The sequence below is a fragment of the Squalius cephalus genome (assembly GCF_949319135.1).
Source record: "Squalius cephalus genome assembly, chromosome: 10".
NCBI classification, from domain to species: Eukaryota; Metazoa; Chordata; class Actinopteri; order Cypriniformes; family Leuciscidae; genus Squalius; species Squalius cephalus.
Window position 1 is genome coordinate 33,374,458 of NC_137131.1, and position 15,306 is coordinate 33,389,763.

The 15,306-nt window shown below is 40.8% G+C and overlaps 1 protein-coding gene across 6 annotated transcripts in view; it reads left to right on the top strand.

Moving 5' to 3' along the window:
• Window positions 1–15,306, top strand: part of col18a1b (collagen type XVIII alpha 1 chain b) — a 130,632-nt gene that overhangs the window by 37,239 nt on the left and 78,087 nt on the right. For all 6 annotated transcript variants that reach the window (XM_079883343.1, XM_079883338.1, XM_079883340.1 and 3 more), the window contains exons 2-4: window positions 9,576–10,117; window positions 10,431–10,514; window positions 10,727–10,783. In XM_079883343.1, coding sequence (XP_079739469.1) covers window positions 9,576–10,117; window positions 10,431–10,514; window positions 10,727–10,783 — 683 coding nt within the window. The remainder of the gene's footprint in view (window positions 1–9,575; window positions 10,118–10,430; window positions 10,515–10,726; window positions 10,784–15,306) is intronic.

The following is a 15,306-nucleotide window of genomic DNA, read 5'->3' on the forward strand; positions in this document are numbered from 1 at the left end:
GCCAGAGAAGGTACGCCGAGCAACGAGGAGAAGCAAGGAAGTCGGAAGAGTTGATGGCTGTCCATTCAGTGATAGTAAAGTTGAAGTTTTCTTCTGAGTTGGAATGAAGAAATTACAGTCTGACTCTGTTGGAAGAGTGAAGGCATAGCAGGCTGTCGTCAAGGCCTGCCGGTGCCCATGGGCCTCAGTGGGGACCTCAGTGGGGACCCCACAGACATCAACCTGAAGAAGCAGCAGTAGAGGCCAGAAAAAGAAGAGAGGGTGAATTTGTTTCTAATAATGAGAAGGGTGGAATTTCCAAGCGAGAAAATTCCTCTGTTGGTGATTTATGGATCTTTGTTTCAAGCGTGCTCAGTTGCACATGCAGCTGGATTGGTTGCGAACTATGAAGAACTATGAAAGATTCTTGTAATACTAATATGTTGCGCAGCTATCGACATATCATATAAAAAATTATTTAAGACATAACAGACTGTGTTTACGGGGATACTCGACAAGACCGGAATTGTGAACAATGGTGACATTTTTCACAATCATGACAGAAAATAAAAATACTGCCTAAACTCACTAGCAGAAAGGCAGCGCAAAATAAACAAAACAGACTAGAACTCAACACAGCATGACGGCAGCTTCACATTCTCTATATGTACCGCCTCGATGGCAGGTTAGTCTTTCAATTCAGTAGAAAAATTGTTCCTCTTCATAACATAAGGATCATATCCAACATACCATGTGATTTAAAAAAAAAAAAAATGTATACCTTTCTAAACCAGCACAGTACAGACTTTCCTCCATCTCGTCCATTCTGCTTTTCACTTCCTGCCCTCCATTTGAATTTTGGGCATCATCAGAATCATGTCTACAAACAGGCTATTGCGTGTTGCACTTCCTCCCTCCCATTCATAGTAATACGAGTGCACCGTCTATATATAAAGTCTTTGATATTTAGCAGTCCTTTAATTTCTAATCTACATTTTGCGAGCAATTGTTAATAAAGAAAAATACTGAAAATAATTATGCATAGCGTCAGTTCTGGCAGGTCACGTTAGCCAAGCTCGCATCAGTTGACTCTCAGCTGATACACGTCTACCTATAGGAATACGACGCCTATCACTGTATAAACTCCTTCAGTATTATCAGCAGCTATCGCGTTTCTCTGGAGCCAATCAAATGGCGAAATTTGGCAGGCAAACCACATCATCTCACAAGGAATCGTACAATCGGGAATTTAGCGAGAGGAATTCGTTCCCCACAAGGATTTCACCTCAGATTCAGATTCACCGCATTGATCATAAGTTGCCTGATTTGGAAGTGACCTCAGTCTGTATTGCTGCTCGCATCACAGCATTATTGACACAGGACTCAATGTGATTCACTCTCCATTCATCTCGAAAGTCTTCACGAAGCTAAGCTAAGTTCCTTTTTAATGCTCATTGCTAAAATCTATCTGGGTATTGGCAACATGCTTGTTGCTTATGCTATCTGTGTTGCTTGAGCTTATCTAGTCGTTTTCATTAAAATGCTGGCTACGTGCGTTACTTTTCTGTTGTCATTTGCAACTGCTCGCGTTGCACATGCTGTGCTTTTAGCACTATGCAGCACAGATTCAAGCAGCTTGCGGTGATGGTTAGGAAATAACTATTCATGGTGTCATTTCTGGAATAATTTCTGGTGTGGCACAGCTCTAAAAAGACATAGTAAACAGTCACTATTCAGTTGAGTCTGTTCAGCGTTGATTCTGCCAGGTATTGGACACGCTTGGTCTATCTAGTTCTTGGAAACACAGCGTTCTTAAAGCTATAGTCTATTGAAAATATGCTTGCTCTAAAGGCCATCTGTTGTTATTGAAATATGCTTGTCCTTAAGGCTGTTTGGTAGCTATTGGAAAAATGTTTGAGCTTAAGGCTATCTGTTTGCTATTGGAAACATGCTCAGATTTTTTTAAAAAGGTTTAAAGGGGGACTCGACCAAAAAAGTTTGAGAACCAGTGCTCTAAAAGCTGTTAGTTGCTATTGGAAACATGGTTGTTTTAAGGTTATTTAGCCCAGTCGTTATTTGGAACATGGCTGTGTTTTAGGCTTATATATGGTGTCATTGTCACATGCTGTGTGCTTAGCTTATCCAGGTATCAGCAAAATGCTTGTCGTTGTTTCAGCAACATTGCTATCAGTACTGAACTGGTTGCTAATGCAAATGTTATTGAATATATACTTATTACTTAGACTTCTAGTATTATTGTGCATACTGTACTAAGTGACATGCTGTGGTATTCAAAGTGTTGTTTTAGGCTTATCTGGTTGCATTGGAAAAATGCTCATTCTTTATTCTATCCGCTTATTGTAACATGCTGTGTTAAATTTATCACATGCTTGTGGCTAAAGCTTATCTAGATTATTGGTACATATTGTGCAAAATACACATTAGGTATGTTCACAGCAGAGGGCTGTCATTCAACACTAACAACATCGTAGCAAATGATCCCGTGAATGAGTGTGGAATCATTGCAGTCATTATCTTCACCTCCACAACCAATGGAATTCAGTACGACGAGAGCAGAAATCATTTTCATGAATGAGGAAGCACACTGTACTACATTGCTTAGCTGCCACTGCATATGACTCAGAGCTACAGGGTGTATGCTTCCCCTGCCAAACTACACTAGTTTTAATACTAGTCCTATGGTTATATAACATGCTTATTGTATCAGATTGTGTTGCCGCTAGTCTGAGCTATTGCTGTAGGGTGTATGCTTCCCCTACCAAACTACACTAGTTTTAATACTAGTCATATGCAGAGATGGGCACAAATACATCAAAAAGTATTTAATTACAAATAACAAATACTTACTCATCAAATGTATTTAAATAAAATACAAAATACTGCTGTGAAAAAAGTATTTAATTAAAATACAAGTAATTTGTAATTTGAAAATACAAAAATACAAACAAAATTTACAGTCTTCTGTAGTGTGAGAGTAAGTGTGGCGTTAGATACATGTAAGAGTTTAGAATATCGCAATATCATCATTTAGTGCAGAAGATCCGCTTTTAACGTACATGTTGCCACATACTGTCATAATAAAAGATAATTACGCCTATAACACTATATTTGTATTATATTATACAAAAACTAGTTAACGCTGCTGTGAGGGTGTTTCTAATACCGCGGCTGTGACAAAGTTGACATCTTTCTTCTGACTGCCATTATCAATCTATCTCTATTTTTTTACTCTTTTTGAAAGTTGTGAAAACGCTGTTGTGGTGTTTTTCTTTTGCTATTTGAGCAAATGGGAACACAAAAAAATATATTTAATGTAGTCTTTCATTCACTGCTATAGAAGTTTACCCAACTATGACGCCTTCCACTTCTGAGAAACCCAGAAATGTGAACAGGGTCAATAGGATGTGTCACATTTTTATTTCTATGTATTTTATTTCTATGGTCCTAGGGATAGTTTACCCAAAAATGAAAATTAGCCCATGATTCACTTACCCTCAAGCAATCCTTGGTCTTTCAGAAGAATACAATCAGAGTTAAAAAATGTCCTGGCTCTTCCAAGCTTTATAATGGCAGTGAATGGCTGTATATTTTTTTGAAGTTCATCTTAAAAGTGCATCTATCCATCATAAAAGTGCTCCACGCGGCTCTGCGGGGGTTAATAAAGGCCTTCTGAAGTGAAGCGATGCGTTCGTGTAAGAAAAATAACTATATTTAAAGGGCACCTATTATGACTCTTATCACAAGATGTAAAATAAGTCTATGATGTCCCCAGAGTATGTATGTGAAGTTTTAGCTCAAAATACCCAACAGATAATTTTTTACAGCATGTTTAAATTGTCATTTTTTTTTTGGAGCTCAGAAAAACATGCTGTTTTAGTGTGTATCCCTTTAAATGCAAATTAACTGCTGCTGCCGGCCCAGGGGGCAGAGCATCACGAGCTCGCGCTCAGAACCAGGACAATCTCATCTGATAATATCAGAACAGAAACTCTCAGTTGCAGTGTTCATTTCGACTCAGAGTCGGACAATAATGCCCACAGAGCCAGAGAATATATGCTGTATGGAGATGGAACAGGTATAGTTTAGTTTAATTATGGTTATAACTTATTTGTCATCTGCTTTTATCCACTATTAATACAAGCCTGCTGTAGCAAACCCTGTCCGAATGATGACCGAAATATACTGACGAGTTCAGTGAAGTTTATTGTACATCACACAAAAGATGAGCATTAGTTTTACTCCAGAGAATCACTGTAAGAGCTGAATAAACACAGTAAAAGAAGTGCACATTAAAGTCATATCCATAAACTCTCTCTCTCTCTCCCTTTCATTATCATCAAAATACACAGCGAAGTACACAAAACACGCATTACAACTAACAGTAAACAAATATATACACACCTTTTCAGTGGGTGCTTAATAAACTGGTAAACCTTATATCCGTAAAATGACTCGATGAGCTGTCATAAAGTGCGTGCTCTCACTTTCATTTCTGCCTAGGTCAGTAACGTTAGGCCTGTCGCTCCGGAGACCATAAGCTGGATCACAAACAGTACAGATCCATCCTCGAGTAACAACGAGAGTAAATGAAGACTGCTATGTTCATTTTTACATCCAACAACAAAACACCTCAATCGCTTAGGAGATATTCTTGTCTACAGCTGCTCAAGCGTCGAAACAATGGCAGACTCTGCGTCCAGCTCACTCAGCGCGGGTCTATGCTCAAACTGCAGTGTCAATCAACAGTCGTGGGTGGGGCCTGTGCAAAGTGACGTCACATTGCCCCGAATCTGAGAACAGCTTGTTGTGAGACAGTGCTTATGATTTATGGGGATTATAAAAAAAGCACTGGATGGATTTTTATCATTATAGGGTGGTTCAGTACACACACTGCCAACACACATTTATGTTCAAACACCATGTAAAAGTGAATTTTGCATAATAGGTGCCCTTTAAAACTTTATTGACTAAATAACTAGCCTCCAGCAGACGGCCAAGTCGACTTACGCCAGTCTACACAAGTCGACTTACGCCACAAGAGTAACACTTGACGATGTATGGCGTAGGATGTCGGAGTAGCGTAAGCTTCGACACCTTTTCGAAGCTTACGCTACAAACTCAACAAACTCAACAAACTCAACAAACTCAAGCTCCTCCCACATTTCTCTTTAAAAATGACTGGTGTTTTGTTTTGCTCTATTCTCTGCGCTTCCGCGTTCGTCATTACATCGTGCATCAGGTCAAGTGTTACTCTTTCGCCATAAATCGATGCGTACGGCCATCTGCCGTATTTTAGCGATAAAGTTTTAAATATGGATATTTTTCTTACACGAATGCATCGCTTCGCTTAAGAAGGTCTTTATTAACCCCGGCAGAGCCGCGTGGAACACTTTTATGATGGATAGATGCACTTGTATGATGGAAAGATGCACTTTTATGATGGATACATTTGCTTTGATGGACTTCAAAAAGTATTTTAGTATTTTAAATACAAATTACAGTCTCTCTAAGTATTTAATTACAAATTACATTTCATTTATTTTTGTTAAGGAAAATACAAATTACAAAATACTCAAAAGTTATTAAATACGTATTTCAAATACATCTAATTAAAATACTGCCCATCTCTGGTCATATGGTTATACAACATGCTTGTTGTGTCAGATATTGTTGCCGCTAGTCAGAGCTATTGCTGTAGGGTGTATGCTTCCCCTGCCAATCTACACCAAATAACGGCGCACTTGTTCATTTACATTGAAGCAAAGGCGAAGATTAAAAATCATTTGGTTAACCGAAAAGACATTGTTATTTTCCAAGATATCCTACATTGATCTGTCCACCTAAAATAGATTTTTTGGTGAAAAGGATGAGGATGGGAGGAAGGGAGGAGATGGCTGGATGACAGGATTTAGTTTGAATAAGAAATTAATGTATGAAATCCAAATTTTATAATATATAGCCTATAAAAGATGCGACGTAGTTAATCTAGTTTATTTTTTAATTTTTTGGCTAGTAGAAGTTCTGAATGGCCGGTAACTGAAAGTTAATTTCAAATCCTGCCTGCGAATATGGAAACATTTGGATTTGTGAGAGAGGTGCCTAATGCCAGTTTCAGTTTCGCTTTAAATAAATTTGTTTAGGCTACATTTATTTTTCTATCTTGTTTTGTTCTGGATATCATTAAATTGAAAGGATTTGTTGTTGAGTGAGAGGAAATAAAATACATGTCTAAACATTTTGTTTTAATTAATGGTAGGCTATTTTACATTATTTTTGCATAATAATAAAATGTGACAAATAGCCTACACAGACACGATTTTGTCACGGTTTGCAGGGCTGCGTTCAGCCCCGACAAAACGTTGCACAACATTTTTTAAACAGAAATGGTGATGCGTTGAACACACTGTTCTGATGACGCAAGAGTTGCAACTATGGCAGCTGAGAAGGCCATTCTTTGTGTTCTTTGTGAAGAATTTTCTGAGCCTGATGAAATCGGTATAAATATGTGTTTAATACTACAAAATATGCCCGATGTTACAGTTACTGCACTTGCTGCCCAGAACAAAAGAGAACATCCCAATCGAGTGAAGGGATTTGTGGAAACTGAAATGGAAGCACACATCTTACCTAATTCAGACTAAAACATCTATTTAGCCTCACATACTGACTTTATTTGTAGTTCATACTGTTTTAATACCCTGTATTTTCTTTCTCATTTTTAGGAAAAGCACTTAATTACCATTGTTTATTTCTATACCAAATGTCATACACTTGCAATTAAGCTAAAAATATAAACAACTACATCATTATGTTGATATCCTATATTTTTACAATAAAACTTACGACAAACATGTCTTCTAATATCCTCAGTTGTTGCGTATACCGAGCTGCATCGAACACATTTGTAAATTACTTTCCTTGAACCCACTGTGCGAGTTCACTTTAATACCGCGTGCTTTATTACAGTATATGCATGTTGCTGCTGATTGGACTGCAGTTCTGACACACCCACCAAACAAGAGAAAACGTATCTCAAACCCCGTTGCACACCGGTGCACGCCGTTTCCAGGAAACATGACGTTCAACCCGGAAACCATAGCAGAACGTTGCGCACCGTTTTGAACTTGAACATGCCCCAGGTTTGTCTGTTCATTCTGACTGTTGTGTGCTGTCATTGGTCTGATTGCCTATCAGCGTTGCCTAGCTACCAACTGTGTTGACGAGCTAATCAGATCAGCCGCACATGCGGCTCGTCATCGTTACCTATATATACATCTTGTGTTTGCTGTGTTCTTTGTCAGATTTTTTGGGTTTCATGTCTTGTCTCCAGGTCTTGTGTGTTTGCTTCCTGCTTGTGTCTGGATTACTTACTGTCTGACTGTTTCAGGATTATCATATCTTTGTTATTCGGCAGACATCCCAGGCCATTGCGGTCCCATTGCTGTCAAGGCCTGCTTCCATCCCTGCACTATTGCATCTGACCATCCTGTCCTGCCTGTATCTCCTGTTTATTATCAAATAAACTGTATATTGCATTCACAACTGGATATGTGTTCTTTACCCCTGACAGATTTTTTTTTCTCAACTACTTATTTTTGCACCAATAAAACAAGCATATTGTGTTAATTGTTATCACCCACATTATCTTTGGGTTATAATTCACTGTTGTAATTATGATGGGGTCCTGAATTTTTTCTACCCTCTATGGGGTCCCTGGTCTCAAAAAGGTTGAGAACCCCTGAATTACAGTAGGTCGTTATGTCACATACTACCATTATAATGAGTTGTGTTATGGCTTCATGGGAAGTTGTTTTCGAATGACACCGCAACAACATGATGCACTTTCACTCACATGGTAATTTGAAGTCTAGACTACAAGTAGATTGTGTTTGAGAGTTGATGTTGTGAGGTAGGATGCAGGAGCGAGTGGACACATCTGGATTAAATAATGGGCCAGCTATACTCACAGAATCCCCTGTGTAAGCGTTTTGAAACATGGTGACAGCACAACTCAGCAATGAAATGAATGTTGGCTAAGTGCATGAGCGACTGGACAGCCATGTCTAATGAGAATCATGGTGTATGGGGAAAAGTCATTAAGCTTCCATTGCCGTTAAAACATGACCCTGGAATTGGACATGCCGTTCCCACAGTCAGAACTTTTAGCCAGGTTCAGCTCAAACATGCCTGTCGATCTTTCATTACACTGGAAAAAAAATGCTTAAAAGATTATTTTTCTTACCCCATTGGCAGATAATTTTGCTTGTTATAATTTTTCCCCTAGAAAACAAGACATAATATCTAATGAAATTTATTTAATTGTCTAGTAAATGCATCTTGATGTCAGAATTTTTTTATATTTGGACTGGAATCAGGACAAAAATAGGTAGGAAAAGCATTTTCTTTTTTTCTCTTTTTTTTTCTTCTTTTTTTTTTTTTGCAGATTATGCAAGATTTTGTATAATGTTGCTCTAAAGCAGGGATGGGCAACTTCGGTCCTGTAGGGCCACAGTCCTACAGAGTTTAGCTTCAACCCTAATCAAACACACCTGAACAAGCTAATCAAGGTCCTCCGGATTACTAGAAAATTACAGGCAGGTGATTTTGTCAGGGTTGGAGCTAAACTCTGTAGGACAGTGACCCTCCAGGACCGAAGTTGCCCATCCCTGCTCTAAAGTATAACTCTAGAATTATGTTTTACATGCACAGTAATGTGTTATTGGTACTGGCTGACAGCTGTAAGGTTGAAATGATAATGATTTAATATCTGAATTTCAGAGCAAAATATAAACAAATAAAACCAAGATCATGCAGGGGTGTTTATTTTATTTATTTTGCCCTTGTGAAGTGTACTTAACTGAATTGAATGTGCACTTATAAGTATCTTATTTTTTTATTTTTTTTAACTATACAGTGCTTGCAGATAATATAATATCAATTAAATAAAATGCCACTTAAGTGTATGTAAAAAGAGTACATTTTCATAACACATTAAAAAGTACACATTGTAATTTGTTATAAAGACCTAGAACTGTAATGGAACAATTTCTATGATCTCACAATCATGAGCCCTGAGAAAGCAAATATTTCACATAATCAGAAAACTAAGTTTAGTCTGATTCTCTCAGGACTTACAGTAATGTACACTGTGAAGTATTATTCCACTGCGTCTCACTGTTTTCCCCTAAGTTCTGTAGACATGACAATAAACATCAGTAACCATTTTTATCAGTCCCCAGATGATGTAGCTTGTTGATTTATGACTTTGCACTGGTTGACTTTCTGGAAAGGTGCAATTTCACTTCACATGTATTGCAAAGATTTTAAGGTTATTTTATGCACTTATAACTAAATTTAGACATTTGACCAGTATAGGAACTGAATTCAAATAGAGGCATCTATTTTTAATATTTTAATAGCAATATTGAACATTTCAGTAAATTCTTCATGTAATATATTTTTGTAATGTTCCATCACCGAACATCACATTAATTTAAACTGCCTTCAGAAGCTTGGGTCTTGTTTTACTGTAGTAAAAGTCACTGAACTAATTCACAATATTTTTTGTACCATAGAAGAGAGTGGAGTCTCCCTGCTGCAACTTATTGGAAGCCCTCCGCCTGAAGAGATCACCCAGGCTCCAGGCCCAAACAGACAAACCGCTTACTTCTTCACAAAGGATACCAACACAGGGCAGATGGCACTTGCCCACTTTCCCACTCATTTCTACCGAGACTTCTCTCTTGTGTTCCACTTGAAGCCCACCTCTGATGATGCTGGGGTCCTCTTCTCCATCACAGACTCCAATCAAAATATCATGTACGTGGGGGTCAAGCTCTCAGCTGTGGAAGATGGCAAAAGGAAAGTTATTTTTTATTACACAGAGCCTGATTCAGATAGATCTCAAGAGGTGGCCAACTTTGAGGTGGCACACCAGCCTCTAGAGTGGAGTCGCTTCTCTCTGGCAGTTAATATGGACCAAGTCTCTTTCTACGAGGACTGTGATACTGAGCCCAAGGTGGTAAAGTTTGAGCGCTCACCTAATGACTTGGAGCTGGAGACAAACTCCAGGATCTTTGTTGGACAAAGTGGAGTTGATGACCCAGACAAATATCAAGTATGTCCTGTGTATCATTGAAAGTGTTATATTTGTAATTTTTCTCAAATATTCAAAGGGTCATTCTCAGGGTTGTGGACAACAAGGAATGTTGGATCCTTTGTAGCCTTTCTATCTGTCTCTGTTTGTTTGTCTTTCTGTTTAATTATTAATTGATCAGTCAATCGTCCCAGACAAATATGATATAGCTACTATCTGGTCAACATATGTTCAAGCTATTTTTTCCAACCGTTCAGAAATACTCTTATATTCATATACAACCACAGCTGATATGTTGGCTAATGTTGATGTTGGACCTGTCTTTTTTATTTAGGGCATGATCTCAGAGTTAAGAGTGGTTGGAAACCCACGGGCTGCAGAGCGTCATTGTGATGAAGCTGATGATGATGACTATGATGTAAGCTGCATATAAACTTGAGACTGTCATTTTTACATCTAAAGAGAGGTTTTTATTTTGTTATTTTTTAGCAAGGAATTTATTGCTTATAGATCACAGACAGGAATGACTTTTTTGGCACTGACAATGTATGAATGTCTTGAAGGCTTACTGACTATCTGGTCATTTTTTGTGGTAAAATGGTGGTAATGTCTGTTTTTCATTATTTGTAGGGTTCTGGAGACAACGGAAGTGGAATAGAGGACATAGTGGATGTAGAACATAATTTAGTAGGTATTTTTGTACATTAATGTATTTATCAGACAAAAATACAGTGTTCTGGCAAACCCCTCTAGTACTTTTTTAGTAAATGTGTTGCAAGTATACAAATGAGCTTTGTGTTAAGCTGTTCCCTTTCGAAAGTGGAACTCGCACTGCGTCGATGGCGCTTTGGGGAACGCCTCAGGCATGACAGAAATCACTATCAAATCATGGCAATCATATTGACCGGCGACAGCAGCTGACTTCATTAACGTACAACCTGGAAGTATAAAAGGGCGCCTTGCAAACATGACAATCACCTTTTTCGTCTTCAGGGACTGTTCTGTCTGTAAACGCTTGAGATTACGGTAATAAATAACAATGAAATGCACTGAGAAAGCTAAGCAATGCTTCCAGAAGTGGGCAGACCAAGATACTTGACGGCGGGTGACACACACGAGATGTGCGTTTTTTGTTTGGGTGAAGGGCACGCACAGCAAGTTCTTGAGGGAGCTGCCTGTGCAAACTGTGTGCATTTTCCCTTGAGAATGCTCCGCTCTTGTCTGGCCCTCTTCTCGAGCGAAGAGGGCTCAGCGTCTGGACCTCGTGGTTCGGGTCCCGCTCATGCTGAGGCAGAGCGGCGACGCGCATCATGGGGTTCCCAGATGGAGCTCGCCGCTCGCCTTGAGAGGGGAATAACCCTCTTAGACATTTCGGCGGCTGACAAGGGTGAGCTGCAGGTGGATTTCTCTCCTCTGCCTAACTCAGTAGCAAGTGCTCTTCAGGATGAGCAGGAGATGGCTGATGAGGGTGTTGATAATCAGATAAATTCTGAACCCTCTCAGCCACTCTGCCCTGTGTATGCTGAGCTGGTGGATGTAATGGATCGTGCTGCAGGCAGGCTGCGGTTGGCTTGGCAGTGTGTTAGGGGAGAGATCGCTCGTGGTAGGCTTGACGATCGGTTTCTCCCCAGCCATAAACCACCAGCTCAGGTGAGCCTTCCATTCCTTCCTGATTTCCATACGGAGATCGAGAGGGCATGGAAGAACCCATTTTCGGCCCATATCCACCGACATCAGCGTGCTAGTTTTGCTGATGTTGAGGGGATAGGAGAACATGGGTATGTGTCAATGCCACCCATCGAGACGAGACGGGCACCGACACTGAGAGCTTCAACCCTGCCATCCAAACCTTTGAAAGCAACATTGCGTTTGAATGGCAGAGCATACATGGCAGCAGGTCAGGCGGGTGCTGCCCTGCACAACATGGCGGTGTTAAAGGCGTACCTGGCCGATCTGCTGGGGGATCCCGACCAGGGGGCAGGGATGTCCCCTGAGGCAGTTGCTGAGCTGCGCCGCACCACGGATCTTGCTATCCAGGCCACTAAGCAAACTGCTGCCGCGATCGGAGAGACATCTGTGGTTGAACATGGCCGATATCGGGGAGAAAGAGAAGGGCTTTCTCCTTGATCCACCAGTTTCGCCCTCTGAACTTTTCTGCACCTCCACCTCGTTGGTTAGAAATTTCAGAGAGGCGAAGGCGTGCTCAGCTGCATTTAGGACCTGCATACCGCTGAGGTTCGCTTCCACGCCCAGGAAAGCGGGAGGGCCTGGACAATCATGGTCAGAGGACTGTAGACAGGGCCAGAGAGCCAGCATCGCCTCACGTGCGCCCCCTCCATGGAGGAGTAGGTTGCAGAAGAGGCAGGACTCCAGCAAGAAGAGGGATCTGAGGGAGGTGATCCAGCACAAACGTCGGTGATGGATCACCTCCCCTGAGGGCGTAATTATTTCTTAGCCCTCTCCTCTATTCCACGACTCCCCAGGCGCTTCTTGCATCAGGCCCATGATGAATACGATATTCTGATGGCCTGCATTGGCTTGGTTAGTGAGAGTGCCTCTTTCAGGCATGTAATGGTGGTAGATCCCAGGTTCATAGAGAACTGTGTGGTGAGTCTGCACTTTGCACGCTGCAGGTGAGCTGAGTAGGTCTTAATTTCAGTTTTGTGTGCAACTGACACTAAAATGTATTTCTCTACAGACCATCGTTCCCTGTGTAGAGTTATGGGGTCATGTCACTGGTGTAAGGTATGGTATTATTAGGGCCCTGAAGTCCCCCTGTTAGGTGGCTAGAATGATAGAGAGAAGCACCAGTTATATGGGCTTCATGTGTGAGTATGTGAAGGCCTTCCCTTTTTGTGAATTAACGGGTGTGCCACCGCTCATTCTAGATGTAAACTATGTTAACAGCTAGGCTTCCTCTCATTATGAGAGCATTTTGAGGCCGCCGCTTATTTCTACTGGAATGTTAGCGGAGCACTAAGCGGCAGAACGTCATTTTAAAAAAGAATGGAAACGTTGAATGCTGCTGCTTGGTTTATTGTCTAAATACATCTGTTTTAGCCCTCAGGCTATTAGGCACCACAGGGCAGAGTAGTTTGTCTCCTCTCTTAAATAAAAATAAAATTATATATATTAGAGAGTATATAGATTTCTTTCTAGAGACTGACACTGGAGCTTCAGATAGACCTTATGTCCGGCCCACGGGGCCATCTGACATTTTCCTGAGTACATCGCTCCCTTGAGCTCTGTTCGGGTTTTTCATACAGGCTTAGCGGTTTTTGCAGCCTCTCATAGGAGAAATCTTTCCCTTGAGGCTGTTGCTCCTTTGAGCCTCAGGCAGATCTATGCTTATATGCTGTCCCTTACCAGGGCTGCCTCAATAGCTGGCTTAAGCTATACTAGGGATAGTGGATGCGTTCTGCTGAAGCATTTCTGCCTCTGGCCTTTCACTATGTGAGTTTAGGCTGTTTTAGCATCCCTAGATGACAGCCTCCTCCCAATGGGGGTGACAGCCTCCTCCCTTCTCTGCATTTGGGGGTGAGAAGAGTAATACAGGTTGATGTAGAGGCATGATTGATAAAGACCTAGGGTTAGGTCTTTGTACTGGGACCCCAGTACAATGGGTCTTTTTGGGCAGGGTAGGGCCGTCTTTCGCTCTGCGAAGAGATTGTTTTTGGTTGTCTCCACTGTGCAGAGCTAGCATATGGACTTAGGCCTCCAGAGTAGGCTCTACTCAGCTCGCTGAGCCACTGCTCAAGCAATGGGTTGAAGGTGGTTGGCTTGCAAGCAAACCCCACTCCCCTAGGCTGGGCGCAGAAAAAATTCTGTCACCTCTAGAGCCACTGGCAGGCCCACACCCTGTTAACCCTCTGGGGTTGGCGGTCGTGCCAGCACGATTGTCTCGCTTTTTTTCCCTATGAAAACGAGATGAACAGTTTCTCAAGCGCGTCCTCATTAACTCTAATGTGACCACACCTACGCGCGCAAGAGCTGTTCACATGCAAATAGTCCACGTGAAGGAACGTGAACCTGTAAACGCCTCATTACCTCAAAAACAAAGACTCAGAGACTTCAGTACTCGTCTGCTTTTCATCGAGTTTGGAAGACACGTTGTGTTTGTGCTGTGCTGTGCTTTTTACCTTGGATTTACCTCAGAAGAATTAGAAGAACGCGATCTGAAGATGAGAGAGATTTTTAAGGTAAGAAATTTCCACTCATAATAGTAAGCGTGTTATTGTAGCATAAACTTCACATTGTAGCTACTAGTTAAACTGGTGCCAGACAGCATGTCCACAGTTGTTTCGTTTTTTTTTTTTTTTTTTTTTTACAGGGACCAGATGCCACTGATGAGTCCCTGCTGACTTAAACATTCACATGAGTCTCTGTACATGAACATGGTAAAATGAAAAATCAAACACCATGGAAATGACAGACTATGTTTCAGAAATGTCACAAAGGTGTGTGACTGTTCAAGTCTCTGTCTTTAGATCAATGTGTTAAATAATGTGCTTTTTGTCCTTTGTTGTGTATCTTTGGATTATGTTGTGTTGTAAATAAATCCAAACAATCAAAAAGCCATTCTTTTTAAAATCTCTACTCATTCTTTGTTCTGGTTCTCTCACAGTCCCACCTGATAGGGCCATTATGGGATGGTCTTTGTCTTTCTCATGTGTGAAACACATCCAAACAATCAAAAAGCCATTCTTTTTTAAATCTTCTCATTCTTTGTGAAAGGTTCCTCAGAATGATAGGGCCTGATAGCACCTGATAGGGCCATTATGGGAGGGTCTTTGTCTTTCTCAGGTGTGAAACATCAGTACTCATGATGTGTTCATGCCTCCTTGCATAAAGCTTTCTTACACAAAACGTCTTACCAATTTTAAATCAATATATTGTTTTATCTGAATGAGTATGCATTTTTTCAAATATTTACATATTTTCAAAAGTCTTGGGAAGAAATAATCAGTATGGGTTTCATTACCTTATTTCTGTCACGGTTGAGTTATGCACTGTTTCCTCTGTGTCTCGTGTCATTGTTTGTTTTCATGTCTGTGAGTGTGCGTGAGTGGGCGTTGTCCCGCTCGCGTGATTGTTCAGTGCTCCAGCTGATAATCATCACACTCACTCCCCGCTCCAGCTGCTTTCAATTCCCGCTCTCCATTTATACTCACTCATCTCTCCATTCCAGCGTCCATCCGTTGTTTGCCGTC